The sequence below is a fragment of the Drosophila takahashii genome, chromosome 2L (assembly GCF_030179915.1).
Source record: "Drosophila takahashii strain IR98-3 E-12201 chromosome 2L, DtakHiC1v2, whole genome shotgun sequence".
Taxonomy (NCBI): domain Eukaryota; kingdom Metazoa; phylum Arthropoda; class Insecta; order Diptera; family Drosophilidae; genus Drosophila; species Drosophila takahashii.
Window position 1 is genome coordinate 9,751,628 of NC_091678.1, and position 20,844 is coordinate 9,772,471.

Here is a 20,844-nt window from a genome sequence, read left to right on the forward strand (position 1 = left end):
GCTCACTTCAATCAATAAATGAAGCTCGTTATTAATTAATGCAAAAATGATGGCAAAAAGGCCGCAACAGCCGAAGCGAACAACTTTTCTGATGCGAATTGAACAACTGTCAGCAACATGTTGCCGTCGACCTGCGCTTTTCCCCGCTTTCCCCAGGAAAACTACCGCTTTTCCGCCTTGAAGGCCCGGCATTTGACAGTTGGCTCATTTATTTCTGCAATTTTCCACCTGACCAACAGCAACAGCAGCCGCTGAGTTGTTGACTTAATTAAAATAATAAATGATTTTCGGTTTCTATTAAGCCAAGGGTCAGTAAAATTAATTAAACCTGAACGGGGTACATAATTAATTGTGAAATAATTTGAGGAATGGCAAATCAAAAACTGACTTAATAATGAAATCTATATTAATGGTCAAAAGCAATTGAATAAATTTATGGGCTGTATAATTTTTTTGACGTCTAATTAATTTTGATTGATTATGTAGATTAAATAAAAAAAAATAAATTCTAATTTCTGAAACATATTTCTGAAATAAAATAAAAAGTACAGCAAATGCAGTGAAACTGAATTTAGAATTAAAATATATCTACAACAATATTAAAATTTAAATTAAAAGGGTTCTAAAAAATACGTACAAGTCTTTAATAGTTTAATATAAGTTTAATATTCCCGTAATAAAATCCAAAGTCTTTCTTAATATTTTCCTTACTTTATTTACCACAATTATGATTACCAAATATTGTCTGTTAGCACTTGAAGGACACAATCCCTTCTCTTTGGCCAAGGAAATGGAATTCCCTTCGCAGCCAGCTTGTTGCCAAGAATTTTTCAATTAATTTTTACGCCCAACCGCAGAAGGAGGCGTGGCCATATCTGCCAGAGTCAGCTTATGATTCGTCTTCTTCGATCCAGATTCAGAGCCACCCCAATCTCAACCGCCCCTTTTGGCCATAATTATTGTTTGCATTTGCCGGATGCAAAGTTTTTCATTAGTGCGAGGCAAACAAAAAGGAAGAAATAATAATAAAGAAATGAAAATCGCACAAAGTTGAAAATCGCTGGTGAAAGGGGGGCGGGGCGAGTTTTCCGACTGGGACGCATTTGCAAACGTGCCGGTGGCATGCTTCATTGGCTTGTGCATTATTTGTGCAACCTGGGTTGCATCGTAAAAAATGCAGGAGTAGCAGGCTGGCGCTGCAGCTGCTCCTGGCTCCTTTCGGCAGAGGGCAGGGCTCAGCAGGGCAAAGGGCAAGGACGATGATGGGTGGGCGCGAGGGGGAGGTGGGTGCTACGGGCTGGGCGTGCCGACACGGACATGCGAGAACAAGCCACAGTATTTATGGTGCTGTGGCTGCCGGGGACAGCAACGAGTAATGTTCGCCCCCCTCTCGCAGGACGACGTCGGGCCATAAAACACAATCAAGCGTAAAAATACAGGGCGGGCACTTAACCCGGCCAACAACAACACTAAGAGCTACGACAACCACGACACGTCAACGGTTTTTACCTTTTTATATGCACGGTACTCGAGCAGGACGCCGGGTATATTATATTCCTGAATATATATGGAATCAACTAGAGCAAAAAAATGTAAAAGCGCCATAAAAGCAAACCAGCCAGAAGGCAACTATATTTTCTATGCAGGTTTTGTAGGATACGCAGATATGGTTTATTTCTTTATAAATGCTTTGTTTTTATCACCAAACGTTGCTTTCTTTTTATGTCATTTAAAATAATTGCAGGTTGATGAAAAGAATATTTTCCTATTTAAGAAATTAAATATGGAACTTTTTTATCCCTTTACCAAACAAAATATGATTTTGTTATCCCTAGAATAAAGCATATAAAAATCTAGAAAGAATCAGAAAACTATAGCTGCAGAGTATCACAAGGTTGGTAACTTAAAAAGGTGTTACATGTGTTGCAGGTTCAGTGGTTGTTGCTTCTTGGTATTTAAATATTTTAAAATGTTTGCTTAGCAGCTCGGTGGCAGCGCTGTTGCTTTTTGTCGCTTATTTACTTATGCCCGTGTTGGCATTACGTATTAAAATTGCATGATTTTAATTGCACAGCTTGCACGGAGCGATGGCAACATCATTTCAGCGTTTCTGCAGCGGCTGCATTTAATGTTGCGCATACGCAACGTTGTCGCTGCACATAATGTTTGCGTTTGTAATTGCAAGGGCGGAAAAGATAGTAATGTCCACGTCCCCGCCACCGCCCACACATACATATATCAGGCAGTAAATCCATAGTTTCCCATGCCCCCCATTTTCTGGTTAAATATTATTTTTGCTATTAGCCGTACTGTACAGAGCGCTCCCTTCCATTCCCGCTTCATTACATCCGCATCCCTTTCATTTGCTGTGCTCATTTCGCCAGTTGTTTATTTATTTGTTTTCTCTGAATGCAGCTGCTGTTGCTGACTTTGTTGTTTTTGCGGTGCAGTTTCTTATTTCACGGAATGAAAAGCTAAACAGCAAAACGCATTGTCTGGCACGTAATGATCGGAATCGCGGGGATGAGGATGTTGTTGTGGTTAAAGCCTTTATGGAACTATAAACTCTTAGGTTAAGTGAGATGCAGAACGGGCAATTTTATAAACTATAATTCTAATACGGTTTTATGAAGAAAAACATTACTTGTGCTTATCACACCTATTTATGTTTTTTAATACTTAAATTATTTTAGAAAGCAGATTAAAAACAAATATAAAAAGTTAGTTATTTTTTTAGAATTTTATTGTCCATGCTTTATTGTTTTAATTATAAAGCTAACAACGAATTTATTGACGGTCAAAAAGCATAGTTCCTATAATTAGGAATAAATTTCCGCCTGTTGTCCACATTTTTAATAGCATATGACATTTTCCAGTTGTTCAAGCACTCAAAACCACACTCAATTATGCGTATAATTTAATAAACAATTATTCGCTTTTTCGACTGTTTCCAAAACATTAGTTAGACAAATGAACTTGTCATTTGCTGCTTATTTAAAAAGCAATGCAATGATATTTATATTTATTTTTGCGACAAATACACGCGTGCACTCGAAACGCGTAAAGTCTCCAAACATTTAATTAAATAAAAAATCGAACAACATTCACTAAAAGCATCAAAACAGCAAACAAATAAATGGAGTAAAATATAGAAAGTGGAGAGAAGCGCGCTAATGGCAACTTTAATGCTTCGAGGACTATATATGTATATATATATATTTTTGGGGATGGGGAGATCTCTGGGCATAAGGATGCGCATAATGTGCAAAGTTTGCGACGCAAACTAATTTCAAAGTAATTACGTAGCACAAAAGTGTTGATATTAGACTGCAGGAAAGGGGGGCGAAGAGCCAGCTGCAAAAACAACATGACAAAATGTCGTCAGCAGACAACAAAAAAGCCAAAAAAAAATAACTTGCCAGCCAAACAGCTGCACAAATGCGATGAGTTTACACCAACATCGGCAGCCGCCCTCGGAATCCCGCCCCTGTAAACAAGCCACGAATGCGCCACGTCAGCGCAGCATCATCAAGTCCCTTTACCGACTTTCTGGCGCTCTTAACAAGCCCCGAAAAAAATGCAATAAAATAAGGAAAAACTTCTTAGGCGGAAAACGCTGTCAAAGCTTTTGACTTTAATACGCGGTCGGGGAGAAATTAAACTTGGTATCTGGCTTCATCGAGAGTCCCCGGGCGATATCCTAAGTAGCTTCATTTTCCCCCCCAGGCCAAACAATTTTCTATTTATTTGTGTAATATTTTACAATTTCATAAAGTAAACGAGAAATGGCGAAATATGAAGACAGTTTAGGGAGCAAGAGAATTTTAGGCGAGGAATAAATACATTTAAAGAAAATTATAAGGATATTGGGATTATGACTTTAAAATAAGGTTTTATTTTATTTAAAACGTAGTAATTTTAGTATATATATTTTATAATTATTTAGAAAAATAAAATTAAAATTGTAAAATAATAAAACCAGTATTTTAAATTGGAACTTAGCCAACAATGTTTAAATTTCTTTCTAAAATATATTATCAGTATATATTATATCAGAAGCCTTTAAAAAATTGTCTAAGTGTATATGTAGCTGGAGGCACTGTAGGCAACTGGAGGAGTACTCCCAAGAGGACAAAACAGGAAGACAAAACTCAGTAGCCAAACACACAGATACACACTCTCGAAATACACTCGGCGGAAACGGAAGCTGGCAAAACAACGAGCGCCGAGCGGCAAAAACAAAGGCAAAAGCAGAAAAGCTGCAGCTGCAAAACAAAGGCAGAAACTCGAACAACGTTCGCACAAAGCGGCTAAAAACAACAATAAATGCAAGGCAACAGAAGCTAAAACAAGTAACACAAACACAAAGACAGTCAGGGAAAACACATTCGTAGATTCGTACACGTGTCTGTGTAAAATGCAGTCTGACTCTTTATCTATAAATAGTTTTTCACGTATAAAAAAATAGTCCTTTAATTAGTCTAAAAACCTCTGGAAAATTTGTATTTTTAAAAACCTTTAAAATCAAAGAAGAAGAATCATAAACTCCAAAAACAAAGACTAAAATATAATTGATAGTTTTTTTAACTTAAATAAGCCTAGTTTTATATTTAATTTATTATTTACTACAAGTCAGGTCGAGATTAATGGCAAAAACCTTTTAAAAGTTAAGCACTTTCGCCCAAATATCGTGCCAATCATTTAAAAGTCACGGTAATTACTTAGGTTTTATCTTTCGCAAATTATTACCGCACTTAGTATCCAAGCAAGAGAACGCATTCCGATTATTTAGGATTCCCCCCAGTTTGGCATTTGAGCCCTGAACTCTCCAAATGGGGCCACTATACACTATAGAAGCATCTCGGCCATTCTGGGCACGTTCATAAACAGGCATTTTATGTCCTGAAAGGACAGCTGTTGCCGCTCGCCCGACCATAATGAAAATATTTACAAGATGAAAACTTGTTTCGGCCATGGCTATGTGTGTGCTGGACATAAAATTAGCATTTTTATGCAGGCCGCCACACAATTAGAAACAGTTGCAGCCCAGTGTCTTCGACCCTGCTATAAGAACGATCCCTACACTTTTTCCTTTGGCTTATGCTCGTACTGTAAAATGGCCAACATAAAGTGAACTTTAATGGCGACCAGGTAGGTTTGTTAGCTCACATTTACATGGACATTAAATGGCTGCTGGTCCAGACATGTCCTGCCACTGATGCTCTGCTTCTTGTCGATTTGTTTTTGGTCATTACTTGCCCCGAAAAAGGGGGCAAAAAATAAAAGCGAAGGCTGCCCCAGCACCCGGTTCAGTTTTTAATGGCTTCGACTGGCGAACACTTGGAGTGTCGTTAAGGGGGGCGATAAAATCCAGAATGGGGCGTGGCCGGCGCCGGATGCTGGGTTACGGACGTTCTTTTTTTGTCTGACTGACCATTGGCTGCAATTAAACCCACACCAGGATACTCCTCCTCCCCATCCCCCTGCATCGAATATCCCTGCCCAACCTCCCAGCTGGTGTGTTAATTGAGGTAAATTACGCCATTTTTATACCAACTCCTCCTTTGCTTTTTTTCGTCCCGCCTCAAATAGGTTTATTGGGAAATTTATTTGTTTAATTGCATTATTTTTTGTTCCCTCGTTGCTGGCGAAAAAAAAAAGAAGTAAACCAACAAAAAAAAAAGTATGCCATAAAATTGTTTTTATGGCGCACTGGCATAAGCTGGAAATTTATCGCTCTTGTTTGGCCAACAGAGCGGACCTGAACGCAGAGCTTAATGAAATTTGAGAAATTTTTATTTTCAGCCATGGGGTTGCCGCGAAGAGTATTTTCCACAATTAAATTGGAATATTTCGCTAGCAGCTTGAATGAAATTTTCAAATTTTCATAGCACATTCCAAATGAAAATACTAAACTATTTCCTGATTAAATATCAGTTGAAATTGGAGCGACAAATTTTCTATTATTTAATCTATTTAATTTGGAATTTATTTGGTAAAAAAAACCAATGCAGATAATTAAACCCAAACTACCCAAAGCTTTGCTTCCCATAGGATAAATAAACTCTAAAAATCCCATTTCAAAGTTTAGGCTAAACTTTAAGCTACTCTGTACAGAATTTATCTTCATTCGCTGCACTAGCCAATTCTTTTTCGAAACTAGTTCAAATCCAGGTAATCCCTGCCCCAGCTTAGCTCTCGTTTGAGCAGATTCTCGTTTGGGAAAAACCAATCGGGCGGAGAGTAGCAAAGCCACCGAAAGACAGCCAACGATTGGATAGGCTGCTGTCTCAAGCATTTAAGCCTAATTTGAGGGAGGGCCGGGTGCTCAAAGGAGAGGCTACGCCAGCAGGTCCTGGCAATTACAGTTAAGGCAATTTTCGCAACGTGTCACTGGCGCTGGCTCCCACTTTTCACTCACTCTAATCACATACACCAACTGCAATCGGCTTTTGTGCTTTTTCCTCCCCGTGCAGCATCCTGTTGATGGCCTCGTTAGTTGCGACTTAGAACGAGCCACAGTACAATCAAATCGACACACACACACTCACACGGGGCTGCCATAAAAATGAATGTCCTGGCAAAAACAAAAAAATAGAAAAATCCAAAAAGGTACTAAACGAAAAAAGGAGGCCAACCAAATGCCATTTACATTTAAAGCGCTCTTTTAAAAGGGCCACCCTAACCCAGAAGCCCTTGTCTTTTTAGGCCGGGCCCAAAAAATAAATTGCAAACTTTTCGCAGCGCAAAAACTTTAGCAATTTAATTAAACCGAAGCGACTTAGTGGTTCGGGCCAAGGCGCGACACCTTTCAGTCTGAACTTTGGTGTCCTTTATGGCCAGCAAAATACCGACGAACAATGTTGCAGGCAAACGGAAAAGAGAGGGAGTGGAAAAATAGTGGAATTTCCCGGGAAAAACCGGGAGAAACGAAGAAGGTAAAGGACATGCAACTGGTTGCACTCTGGCCCTTGCACCCGGCAACATTTTATGGACCATTCAAAAGCGCTACAAAAATGAATCACAAGCGATAACAGTTAAGGCGAAAACTTGCAGTTTCCTTGATTACAGACAAGTTGCTTTTCCCCCCAAGGCGAGCTTTGTGGGTGGAGTCGATTACTCATCCACATGACAAGCAAAACGATTGAAGGCGACAGGAAAAAAGAGGAAAAGAACGAATTCTAAATACTCTCTTTAGAGATTTTAGGTGGTATATCTAAAGAAATTTTTTTATTTACTTTGCGAAAGTGTTTGGAAAAAGTTGTTTAAATGTTTGGAATAGTTTTGAAAATTGTTTTAATTTAAATATACATTTAAAACAAATACACATTTTGATTTTTAGCATTGTCAACATGCATTTTCCATTTTCCCCGTATTTATTTTATTTAAATGCTTGAGACAAGGTAGACAAAAGCACACATAGTGAGACGTACATATAGGATTTAAATCTTAACTGTCATTAGTGCCAACGCAAAACTGGCAGCCAGAGCACTCGGAAGCGTTTAAGTGCACTTGAGTGGATTTTAATGGACTCAAACGGAGGAGAGGCGCTGGGGTGGTGGGCGTGGCAGCAGGCAGAAGGAATAGCAACACTCTAGACTCTTGTGCCTCTAATCAAGCCTTTTGTCTCCGTTTGAGAGCGTAATGAGGAGCAGGAAGCTCTACCACTCCATCTGTTCCTCAATCATGTTTTCAACTTGAACCAATCACCAAAGCACAGAGGGAAATTCATAGGAATATGTAGTTTACCAAAAATATATTTTAAAAGGTATAAATTCGTTCGTAGAATATGTTTGTAATATAGTTTTAGTTTAAAAATTTCTTCTTGTGTATCTATACATTCTCTTCGAGCCCAGCTTAAATTTAATGCACTGCAAAGCAATGAGTACTGTGGCCACCCATTTCATGGACCATTTAATAACCAAAACATTTGCTAATTAGGCACCGAGTGGCCGCCATTGGCAGTTGAAGCGCTGATGCGTGACTTAACCAGTGAATTTCTCTTCATTTCTCCGCACCATTATGCGAATCCTATGCAAATAAACAGGAACTCAAGAGCTGGGCCAAAACGGGAGTAACAATGAATGGCAAAATTGTAAATAGGCCAGGATTTCTTGTTACAAATGCTCCATTCAACAACAAACTGAACTCTCGACTCAACTCGACTCGACTCGCACTTCTATGGCCTACTTCATTAATATTTATACAAAGCGAGAGAAGTTTCCGAGAACCCGTGCAAATGGTTTTTGCCTTTGAATCCGTAATGCTCGAAATGAGGCGGGGGATTTGGATTCGAAAAGGTTTTCCCCCGCTAACTTCTGGGATCGTTTTCGTCGTAATTGAACTATAAATGCGCCGAGTCGCACATTTATTTGCTTGTTTATTCGGTTATTATGCGACTGAGCGAGGCAAATAAAATGCTAAATTGTAAATCAAATAAATAAATCGGCTGCAAGTTAAGCCAGTATTTGCGTTGCATTTAAATGTGGAAACAGATTTTCATTATTGTATTTCCCTTTCATCTATTTGCAGAATCGTTTAAGCATTGCGGTCAAATGAATTTACATGGAATTTTCAATTTTCGGGGTAAGTTGACAATAAACAACCACAAAATATCAAATGCAGAAAATCGCTTTTTATGCTGCTTAACCCGCAAAATACAAAAGGCCATTGAGAGTCGCTTTCAACTTGGCTGCACATGTCTCCGGGCTGAAATTGATATTTTTGCCAGTGGAAATGGAAATGTAATTAAAGCCAGCTTATAGGAAACATTTCCTTTTGCCCTGACTGCCAGCTGTAGTTTGTAGTTAGAAGTTTGCAGTTTCCCAGGTCGTGTCATTGAAATAAACAAACTTGCGATTCAGCGAAGCAGAAAATTAATTTGCGAATTCGGGAGGTAAAGTTTGTGGCGAAAAATGGCCTGAGATCAATGAAGCTAAATTAATATTCTAAGTGCTCTTTTAAAGTGGTTACTCAAAAGTATTCACAATTACAATTAACATCCGAATATTTTAATAAAATATTTTTATAGTCACACTTAAGGCTTGTTCTGCAATTTCTTTTTACTTTCATCTTTTCAATTTTGCTTAAAAAATCTCACAGCCAAGAGTCCTTTTTTTGCCATGCACTATACATAGTTATGTAGTCCTAAGCCTCGGCATGTCCTGGCTGGAAGAAAGGACTTTCAATCAGCAGGCACTCCCTTTGAACTCTTGCCACCTGTGTTTCTGGGCCAAAAATGAAGTTAAAGCTCTTTTTATGGGGCCAACGTGAGGTTGTTTTTGCTGATGTTGTTCGCGTGGCTGTGTTATCCTTTAGCCGGGATGTTTGCCTCCGGTTTGTTGATGCAGCTATCCTTTCGCCGCTCCTCGGGTTGTTTTATTTGCCGTACATCTTTGTTGACTGAGTGCAAGAGTGTAACTAACGTGAACATCGTTGTCCGCGCGAGGAATTTAATTTGGCTGCAAATTGCTGGCAGGAAACATTGTTAGCCCGGCAAACTTGTTTACATTTTGAGCAGTTTTTAAATTAATTTGTAAGATTTCAAGATTTCTTTAAAATTTACTTTGGAGTCTGCAGTGAAATATGAACAATTGCTGAAAAGCCTGAATATGCCACACAAATCAGAATGCTTTATTCTAATCCGCATGGCCAGCTTGACTTTTTCCATACATTTCCATGGCTGCTTGTTCAAGGACTTTCCATTGCCTTCTTCTTGTGCTCGTGTGACCGTAAAAAGGACATTCACATCTGCATATTTGCATGAGAAATTTGCCAAAAACTTTGCAACTAACCATAGAAAAAAGCAAGTAACGAAACAAGTCAAATAAGAGATCATCGGATTACATGGAAAAGAAGAGCTAACAGGCAGCAGGCCTTAATTGTATTAGAAAACGCATAGAAATGCGGAATGCAAATAGTAATATTTTACAAGTTTGAAAGGAAGTTTTCGGTCTGATCCCCTGACTGGCACACACACACATCTTCAGGGAAGAGTGGTCATGCATATTGCATAATAAACAAGCCGGCACACATGCATTTATTTATTTCAATGCCTAGACAAAAACCAGATTTTTCACAAGCCCCAAAAACCGAAAACAGCAAATACCAAATAAGCCAAAATGATGGACGCAGTGGCTCAAGTAAAAGATTCATTTACAACCAGAAACAACTGGCGTCTGCTTAGATTTCCTGTAACTCGGTTTCTGCTATTTGCATACAAGGCATTTGACTTTTGTTCTAGATGACAAATAAAATAAACAATATACACATGTATGGCCATCTGTGGATTTGATTGGCCTGCTCCAGCCGACAGATACAGATACAGCTATAGATACGAGATACTGGGGAGAACTGAGTTCTCTACGTGACTGCGACACGACCAATTAGTGTTGGCCTGTCCGCAGACCGCCTGCTGTTTCCCAGGAATCCCAGATACAAGTTCTGTCTGCCATCCTGCCATTGGCAAATTAAAGACTTAAAGCCCTTGCAAATCCCCCTTTCACGCAGGCCGTCTGTAATTCAAAGCAGGCATTGAATTCAACACCTTTTATGAAGAGCCCGGCGCATGCACATGCATACAAAATCCAAAGGACGAGGAGGACGAAAAGGAGTCCTGCTTGTGCCATTGTGGCTGTGCGCTTGTTATTTGATGACTATTTTAAGGACACTTTGCCAGCGTCGTTTTGCCCAAGTGCCACTGCACAAAGTGCTAAAAAAAGGACCTGAAAAAGATGCTCGCACATAGAGAATAAAATGAAAATGATAACCAGAGTAGAGTAAACCGAGTACACAAATTTGATGAAAGGCGACCTGAAATAAGCAAAAAACAGGGAAGGATGAAAGCATCATTAGATTGATAAACACTTGGGGGAAAATTAAAGAAAAGCTTTCAAACTAAATAATTAGGAGAAAATTAAATTCAACATAATTGTTTATAGGAAGGAAGACCTTTATCGGGACCTAATAGAAAATATTTTTGTGCAACTAAATAATTAAGCGAATAAAAAATTTTAAAAATCACCACAATTTATTTTAGTTAAAAAAACTTTTTGTGCAATATTAATGGGTAAAAAAAAACATTTATTTAAATCTTTAATAACCAACAGTTCAACCTCTTTCACCCCAATCATAGTCCGAAAACCCTTATGCAGAGTACGCCAAATGAAATTTGCTCAGTAAATGTCGAAAGACAGCGGCAGACTTCAAAGTGTATGAAAATCGTAAGAAAAACTGATGGGGAAAACCGAACTTCACGAACGAAAGGAAGGGAAGGCAATGGAAAAGTTGGGGGAGGTTAAAAAGTAAACAACCATTATGCACTCCACATAAACGTTGGAGCTCGGAGATTGGGGGTCGGAGAAGTACGATGCTATCGAGAGGGTAAATGGCAGTTGGGCAGCATAAACACATTTTACGGGCCCACTCCACTCCCTTACCCACACACACACACAGCGAGAAAAATAAACAATTTCATAAGATATGCGAAAAAAACGGAAGAAACAGCGTTGGAAAATATCTGAATATTTCTGCAGGGACGAAGGGGGAAAGGACAACCGCAGGAGGAAAGCGGAAAATGCAAAACAAACAGAAAATTTTCAGATGGTGGACAACAAAAAAAAAGGGAAAAGGAAGGCGAGCCAGGCGACGAGACACTTTGCCGCCAACGCAAATATACCCCGAAAAGTGGGCAGGAAAAAAAACAAGAAGTGGACTTCAGGAGCAGTGTTGTTCACTGAAGTTATCACAAAATATTGTGAATTTTAATATTATAAAATAATGTAATAACATAACCAAATTTAATATTTTTTTATAAAATATAAAAGTAAGTAAAGTTGCTTTGTACTTTTGTCACACAGAAAAAATACATTTTTTTTAGCTTTTAAAAATAGTAAAATATATCCAGAAATATTCCAAATATTCAGCACTGACTAGGAAAAATGAAAAACAGGGGCAGGGAAAAGTTGGAAAAGACCGGAAACCGGGGGCGACAAGCAGAAATGGCGACATCGTTGGCCACTCAGCAGCGTTTGACACTTGAAGCAAATGACAATGTGGCCGGCAAGGACAACGTAAGGACAACGCTAAAGAGCACAACAAGGGCAAAACAAAACAACAAGAAAAAATAAACCAAAAAAACGAAGGCAAACACACATAAATATTTCAATTTTTGTTGGAAAAATTTCACTTATGCATACATTTATGTATCCCATTTAAGTGCGTAAAGTAAAGATGAAATATTGAGCGGGCATAAAATTAAATCCACACTCAAACATACACAGAGCAAGGATGTCGGAGTGGACCAGTTGGCATAACAAACTGCTGATAAGGCGGAAAACTCGTACGCGAATGGGGAAACCATTAAAAAAATGAAGAAGGGAAAACATCTGCGGGCCCAAACAGTCGTAAATAAATGGAAACTCTGTGCCCTGTGATGGCCCCTAAATTGTGGAAATAAATGTTATGTCCTTGGTTTCGGTTCAGTTCGACTCGATTCAGTGAAAGTGTTACATAACTATGGCTGCGATTTATGCCGCAGTCTTTTATATTTACAATAAATTTGCAAAGATTTTTATTTGATTTTTACATTAAATTCTAGTAAGGATTTAAAAAAAAAAATCTCTAAGGATCTGAATTCACCTAATAAATAGTTTTAAAGATACTTACTAGAAATTCTCTTTTTAAATTCCAATTGACAAGACACAATACCCACTTAGCCTGCTGACAGCAGTTTTGAAATCTCGTTTATATCCTGCTTATACCTGGTCAGCAATTTTCCTCATCTTCTTGTGGTCACGCCCCCTCGTTAGGGCCACGCCCACTCATATGGCATGCAATTGGCAATGCAACTCCCCTGTCAATCAAGTGACAGCCACCCAGCCATTTGGAAATTTTCATTTCTTTTGTTAACCAGGAGGAGAAGGAGGAACTCTGCGGTTAAAAAAACTGCTTATCAATGAAGGCGCTATAGTAGCAATATCCCCACTTCCCCACAAGCATATATACTCGTATGTTTATGTAGGGAAATCCATAGAGAGATTGGCAGAGAGACATTTGCATGTGTATTTGGTTGTTGGCTGGTTGGGGTTTTTTGTTGTAGCATTGACATTTACGCAACATGTCCCTGTTGCATGTTTGCAATTTGCATTTGCAAATAGTTGCCAAAACGAACATCAAATGTGGCTTGACGGAGGGGGCAAGATCACAAAGGGAAAGGCGGAAAAAGAGCAAGTAGAAGCGATATGACACTATGAAAAATATGGTATTTGAGTTAAAATATAGAAATAAATTATTCAATTATTTATATTTATATCTATTTTTTTTTTTAACTCAGTTTTCTTATTATAAAAAAGTACGAGTGTCTAAATATTTAATAAAGAAATAGAAGAACTTACTATTAAATTCTTCAAAACTGTACTAAAAATTTCTTTCATGCCACAATTTTTAATATACTTTTTTCTGGGAATTTTCAATTTCTTTTGCGAATTTCTTTTTTGACTGTACTGCCGTCACTCTGACTTTGCCGAACGAAAGTTTGTAAATATGCATGCAAATTTCGCCCGTTCTAGCTTTTTTTGTTTTCAATTTTGGCTGCCTAGAGTGAGCATTTGTGTGGGCGGAATGGGTGGTGATTTTGCCCACAGTTTTAGTTACAGTTTTCGGTTTCGGTTTCATGTTTGCCATGTTGCGGCAGCTCTTGTTGGCTGGTTTTGTTGTTTGCCTCTTGGCATGCATTTTGATGGCCTCAGCTGCCGACATCCCCCAACCAGACTTTGGCATTTTCATAAATGCATATACAATATGCGAGTGCTGCAGCCTTTGTATCTCAGCTGGTGTGTGGATGTGTTATGAATTGGAATATTGGCCATATTGATAACCACACAACGACAGCAACTAACTGGTCTAGTTGGGGGATAACATCAATAATCTATTTCTGGCCCGGAGCATTTTTCATTTGAATCCCATCTCTAGCGTTAATTTGCATTCTCAAAATGCCACAAGGCTGCCACTGAGTCTCAGTTCTCTTGTTTTTTTCGTTTCTGGGTATTAGCATATTGAAATTTGAACTGTGTGTATATTAGTCTGTCAGTTTGTTGGCTCGTCAATTAAAGCATACATTTCCCAGGACGATTTTCCATTTTTCATCTGGGATTGCTTGTTGGTTTGGCTTTGAATACCATTGGAAATTCGTTAGAGCTATAATTCGAAAATGGAGATGTGAGGCAGGAACGTATGAAAGCAATTAACTGTCCAATTTTAGCTTTCACTTGAGTTAAACATTTTAGATTTATTAACCTAAAGTAACAAATAAACAAGCTTCAATTTAGCATAAAAATAAAAACATTTCTACCCCTCTTTTGAAGCAATTAGAAATGTATTTCCAATTAGCAAAACATTGTTGCTCAGCTACGATTAATAGACAAAAGCTGTTCGAGAGCAGTTTTCCCAGAACTTTCGTGGCTGAAAAACACTTGAGCTAACTGAGCTCATTCAAAAGTGCTGACGCACAAGCCCGAAATCATGGCAAACTTTGCCAGGAATAAATTGAACCTTTTCTCGGAAAATCTTCAACTGCGAAGAGCAATTAAAAAACTGTTGGTTTCATTCCGGCAAATCACTTAAAATTATTAACAAACTTCGGCTCCGGTCGTTCTGGCCTAAAAGCCGAGCAAATGAAGTTAGCCATTTTCAATCTGCTGCCATGACCAAACAGAAAGGAAACTTCAAGGAAATCCCACACACTCTCGTCCAGATAAGAAAATCAGGAGCTACAGGGATTACCGACGAGGGGTGGGTAAGTGCAAATCAGGAAAAAGTGCGTCAACTTTTTCCCCAGGTCTCTCTTTCTTTTTTGCTTCCCTTTGCTGACTTAACAACATACAAATGATGAAAATGAATGACTACATCCTCGGAGCAGTGAATGAATGAATGAGTGAGTACATGAATAAATGCATGAACTCATGTTTGCATGTGGAACGCGATGCTGAAAGCAGCTTACTCACGTTTGTGTAATCAGTGTGAAACCAGCTCGGGCCAAAGAAAAAAGGAGGGAAGAAGAAAAAGCTGAGGGCAAAGAAAAATCCAAAGAGAAAAGGAGTCTTTCGAATTTAATACACCCCTTAGAAAATGTGTTTACCATTAGCAAATTAATATTTATCAGTATTAATATAGTGTAATTAAATTCAAATATGTCAAACATGTGACTAAAAGTATGTTTAAATTCACTCTGTTTTCCTGTTTAAATTCACTCCGCATTTGGATTAAAAATATATTGTTGCATACTTTTAGACACCTAATTTTTCTTTTAAAAGTTATTTAAAAAACCCAACTGTCACCAGTTCTTAAACTTGTAGTGCAGTTTCTTAAAACCATTTATTTTTTTAAAACTATACGCCCACCAATTCCCCGATTGAAAGGTATGGTAGAAGAAAGAAACCTTGCTTTAAGTTCAATATACACGATGACATGGGGCACTCCAGCCAGGAACTTCCTCCTCTTCGCTTCTAACAGGATTGAGTGACACGTCGCCGTTTCGGGTGATGAAAATTCCATGTGACAATCGCTGTAAGCTATATGCGAAGGCGGGCTGAGCTTAGGGCGTGGCCAAGGCAAATACCTTTATTGTATGTCAACGTGTCAAAGCCAAAAGCGCCAAAGTCAATTCGACTTGCGGTTGTCGCTCCTTGTCGTTGACAATTTTCCAACATGCTTTTCCTTTAGCTTTTTCCCATTTCCTACTTCCCACCCCACCCACACAACAAAATCACCCGGGCTGCCTTAGATTGGCTTGGCTTTTGGCCACAATGTTATGGCCCGGCTTAAAGGCTTTGGCTTTCTAAATGCACTCGCAATGACTCAACAATGGCGCTGCAGTCCATAAAGCCACACGCACCCATTAAAACTACTTAACGAGCAATTAAAATCACCAGTAAAGCACAAAAAAATCGGAAAACTCTACAAAAACGGAAAAATGCAAGTCAATTGCATTTATCAAATGCTGCCAATTAGAGCAGGCGAACGAACAAAAGAAATTCCTTGGGAAAAGAGGAGGGAAGGAGGGGAGTGCAGTTCTGAAACAAAAGCCAAGTCAGGGCACTAAAAATTTATGACAGCAACTAACCTCAAAATGTGAATGCCACCCAGGGCGCATTACGACCCAAATGCTGTGCCAAAGTTTGAGTAATACTCTTACGCTTGAAAGGGTAATTGAATCATGTCGTCGAAAATACTTTACGTTGAGAGACCACAACCTGAAAAGAGTGAAATTAATTTAAAAGGTGTCTAAAAGTATGCAGTAATAAAGGACAGGGAGAAACTCGGAATAAACTAAACGGACTTACGGTCACCAAAAATATTGTTGCATATTTTAGGGCACTATTACAAAAGATTTCATAAGGTACTTTTTAAAATACTTTTTACTCAAAACATATAGGTCATATTAAATTAAATTTCATAAAATATGAAGATTATTTTATAAAACAAGATTCTAAGTATGCAAATTAATTTTAACTGAAATCCAAAGAGTATTTAAAATTCCTTTACCGAAATAATTGAAAAGTCTCTCCACCTTTTTTCGTTTTTGCCTCGGCGCCAATGATGCCGAAAGTTGATTGCGCTTTAATGGCCAAGGCGTTGCACAAAGTTTCGGGCTTCCCCCCACCAGACTTTCCACCCCTTAGATATGCATTGGGAAAAGGAACATTTCTAATTATTTAATGGCTGCACCGCATGCAGTTTTGTTATGCAAATGACCCCATGGCCTGCCAAATATTTACGACTTGGGGCGTGTTTGGTTGCAGTATACGTTTTCCATTTCCCATTTCCAACTGCAAAGCGAAACTTTCCGATCATTATTGCAGGCGCACTCACACATGGAGTGCGGAAAACTCTCGCACACACACACACTTGGCTGAACACGTAATGGCCTCTCTCTCTCGTTTTTCCTTTGTGCAGTGATACGTGCGAGCCAAACAAAAACAAAAAAAAAGCGGCCCAAACAAAAGGCGCTAAAAAAAAATGAGCCGCAACCATAATCGGGGCTTAAAGTGCTCGGGAAACTGGGTGAAGAATTTCCCACTTAAAAGCAGAAAAAGCCAAGGAAACAGAGTGCCAAGCACATTAAATTACGACTCTGGCAAAAAGGAAAGGAGCGCACTTGGATTACCAACTTTTTGCAGTAGTACATTCAAATGAGTTGCCGGAAAAGGTGGTACATACTTCACTGGCAGGCCTTTCCTATCTGATTTTCCATTTAACGCTGGCAAATTTGCTGGCCAGGCCAAAACAGTAACTGGAAAATCAATCGTAAAAAACATTTCCGTTCGAGCAGCAAAGGTTTAATATTCCTAATAAACTGGATATATTTAGTTTTAAGTTTGGAGAATTTTTAATTTTATTTTAATCCTTTGCAATGCATTTTCCCAAGAATATTCCAGTAATTACAAAATTAGTAAAGCCAGAAAATTCTTTTATTTCCCATAAATTGGCCTGTCTTTTGTCGTAATTGCCTGGCAACTTTGGCTTTGTTCCTTGGTGTGAATTTCAGCAAATGACAGGACAGCCATCCCTACTTAGTCGCTCCATGGGCTGTGTATGTGCCCTTTTGACAAGGACGTGGCCCGCTAACTTGATTGCCATTTCAATTGACCGCAGTTTTAGAATGCCTTTTTGTCCACGGACATGGCCAAAAGCCATCGGCTGTGGAATTGGCAGCTACAGCTTCTGGCTTCGGGCTTTTGTGACTGCTGCGGCTGCCTTTTGTCCACTTCCGCATCATTACGGACCCAGTCGCTTTTGTCGTTCTCGTCGGTTTTCCCCCGCCGTTTCTGCTGCTTTCCCTAGCATTTCCCGGCCTTTCCTCTAGCTTTTTGTGGTATCGGCTAGCGGCTAATCTGTCGCGCTCATTGAATGTCCCGAATAGAAATCTGAAGTCGGAGCGGGGCCAGTCGACCGGAAGTTGCCACAGCTGCCGGATGCATCGATAACCATTTGCCATGTGTGGGCTATGTGTATTTTTCCGACAGCATTGGCTCGGCATTTTTTGTGCGGTTTTTTGTCGAGAGAGAGGAATTTCAATTAGCGTTCGCTTTTGACTGTGGCAGAACAAGAATCATTTTCTACAAAAATAATTGCGAAAAAGAATGCTTTTTTGATTTAAAGCTTCTCGAAAACTTAAAGTAGTTTCCCGATCTTTACTATTATTTTATTTCGGTTAATTACATTTTTTTTTTAAATTTGAACAAAGATAATGGTGAGTTTCTTACCCAATTTATTTTATTTATATACAACAGAACAAAAGAATTCGAAAGAATTTAACGGAGGCAAGGAAATTACGAAAACAAGCCACAAATCAAGTGGATGCCGAAACGAAATTGAAACATAAAAAAATTAAATAAAATGCTGAACCGGGAAAAACGACTCAAATTAATAGTGTCTAGAGGGGCGAGGCGAAACCATTTCACTGGCCAGACATCCTGGCATGCTGGGTACCAAAAAAAAAAGATGAAAAAGAAAACGGAGCCGAACGAGTGCAGGAAATGTCCAGGGCAGACTGTTGGGGGAAAAAAAGGAATCCGAGAAGCCGGCAGCTTTAAGCAAAAACATCCTTTCTGCGGTTGCTGCAAACTGAAACGAAATGAATCCTGCTGAGCTGCAGAAACCGTTGCCTACTTTCGGGCGTTTAGCTCGGCACTTTTCAATTTAGTTGCCATCGCCAATTTGCACAGACAAACTGCAGCTGCCACAAACAAAGTTTGCCGCTTGGCGTTGCGAAAATTCTAGAGTTTAGCTCTCCACCGAGTTGATGGCCTTTTAAAGCCATTTGAAGCGATTGCTGCCATTGCCAGTGGCAGTGGCAAGTTTTCCGCCTGCGCCAACCGCCAAAACAGCAAAAGACCAAAAACGCTTTGCGGTTTTTCCAGCTGCTCCTTCTTCTTCCACTGCGGCTTTTCCGCCGCAGTTTTGTGGCCAGCTCCAAGCACTTTCCACCAGTTTTCCGTTTTCAGTTTTCTACTGTGTCTGTTCATGATTTATGTTGTCTCGCCTTGGCGCTACAAAATCTTGGCTCTGCCGGCGCGAAAAGAGGAAAAATATGGAGGAAAACACCAGCACTTGTCAGTCAATGCTGAGTCGAGTCCCGGAGTTGTTAGGGAGTTAACCTTTCATTGAAGAACAAACAAGCAGAAAATAAATAAGAGGAAAAAGCTCAGTAGAACATGCAAAAGTTGAAGCGTTTTGCTTAGAAACTTTGCGGTTTTTTCCGCCCACTTTTTTCCACCTTTTCCACTCACCTCCGCTTGTTTGGCCAACTACTTTAAGTGAACCTAATGGCCTGATGTCTTCGATGAGTTTATTTGTTTGCCCAACTTTTGTTTGCCTTGCCCTGGACAATTTAGTTAAGAAAATTATCGTTTGGCCGTCAAGTGTTGACTCGGCTTTCGCCCACTCACACATATGTCCTGGGAAAACAAAGTTGAGGGAAAGAAGTTGTGCGGTGAGGTGGAGGGTGCTTGACATGCTGAAATGTTGACAGGCAGGCAAACTTGAATATGAAAGTTGGTTAATTGAATTGAAGTCATTAGAGAGTCAGAAGAGTTTGCCCAAATAAATAATTACATAAAATTGATACTAAGTAAATGAATAAGTAAGATGAAGGCAGCTAGGAAGGGAAAATCTTTCTCATAAATTAAACACGATTAATTTGAAGCAAAATAAATGAATAGAAAATAAACAATTGATTTGCTTCTGGAGCTAGATAAAATATTTATTTCTTGAAAGGAAGAAAGTATAAATTAAATATTTTTACAACAAAATCCCCTTTTATTATTGCCCAATTAGTTCGACTTACAAATTATGCTTCAAACTTTTGCCACATTTGTTTCCCTCCTGGACATCCCTGCGTATACGCAATGCACTAATCAAGCTTCTCATGTTTCTCTACTTACAGGCAGCCACATGTAAACTGGGCTGAAATTCCCAGGATATGGTCAGCAACTTTACGAAGGTAACACAAAAACCAAAAAATACCAACACGCAAGACCAAAAAAAAAAAGAAAAACTTCATCTACAACTGCCAGCAACAGAGTGTACAAACTTTGCTGCCCACTTGATATGTTAAATCTGCGTGAATTTATCAACTTTGCTAATTAACAGCGTTTCCTCTTCGTCGCTCGCCATTTTTCAGCCCGAGGGGTCAACCAGAAACTAGTCCGAAATCTGTTTACATTTGCAACACGAGAAACTGTTGGCCCCACAGCAACACGGGGCCATAACTTGTTAACGGTTTCACTTATGTAAGTTCATTAGCAGCAGCATCCAGCCATCAATCAAATCAGCAAACTAAACTGGCCAACTGACTTGGTTAGTTTGCGTTTGTGTGGCTCTCGGGTGGAAATGAAATGAAAATTAGAATGAGCACACGCCACACACACGGAGATCGACCGACTGACGGAATGACAGGTGAGTTTTGTGTGTGGAGGGTGGATTGCAGGTGGATTGCCCATGTCCATGCTCTCGGTTCCGGGATCCGGAGTCCGGACCCTTGGACAATGCCCGAGGGCTACGCGTTGTCACGTGAGCGGCGAGCTGGGCAATCAACGAATCAGGCAACCAATCAAGCGGCGTGTGACATGCAACTGAAGCGTCTACGTGACCCCCAAGAGCACAGAATCCAATCCAATCCCAGCCCACCTTGATTCGAAAGACCACCCAGTGCAACCACAGTGGTGCAAGTGGTGCAGGGAGATTGTCCTCATTTGCTTTTACTTTGCATTTAAACTTGATGGTTAGACTTGTCTCTTTCCTTGATTTATACAACATCTCTTGATACAGAGACTAGATAAAGGA

General features: G+C 39.4%; 1 protein-coding gene across 1 annotated transcript; it reads right to left on the reverse strand.

Annotated features, from left to right (window-relative positions):
* Positions 1–13,508: 13,508 nt before the first annotated feature.
* Positions 13,509–13,984, reverse strand: LOC108055319 (uncharacterized). The gene is given in 5 exon segments (XM_017138633.2): positions 13,509–13,565; positions 13,567–13,812; positions 13,815–13,910; positions 13,912–13,932; positions 13,934–13,984. Coding segments are annotated over 5 exon segments (471 nt in total).
* Between the last annotated feature and the right edge of the window lie 6,860 nt (positions 13,985–20,844).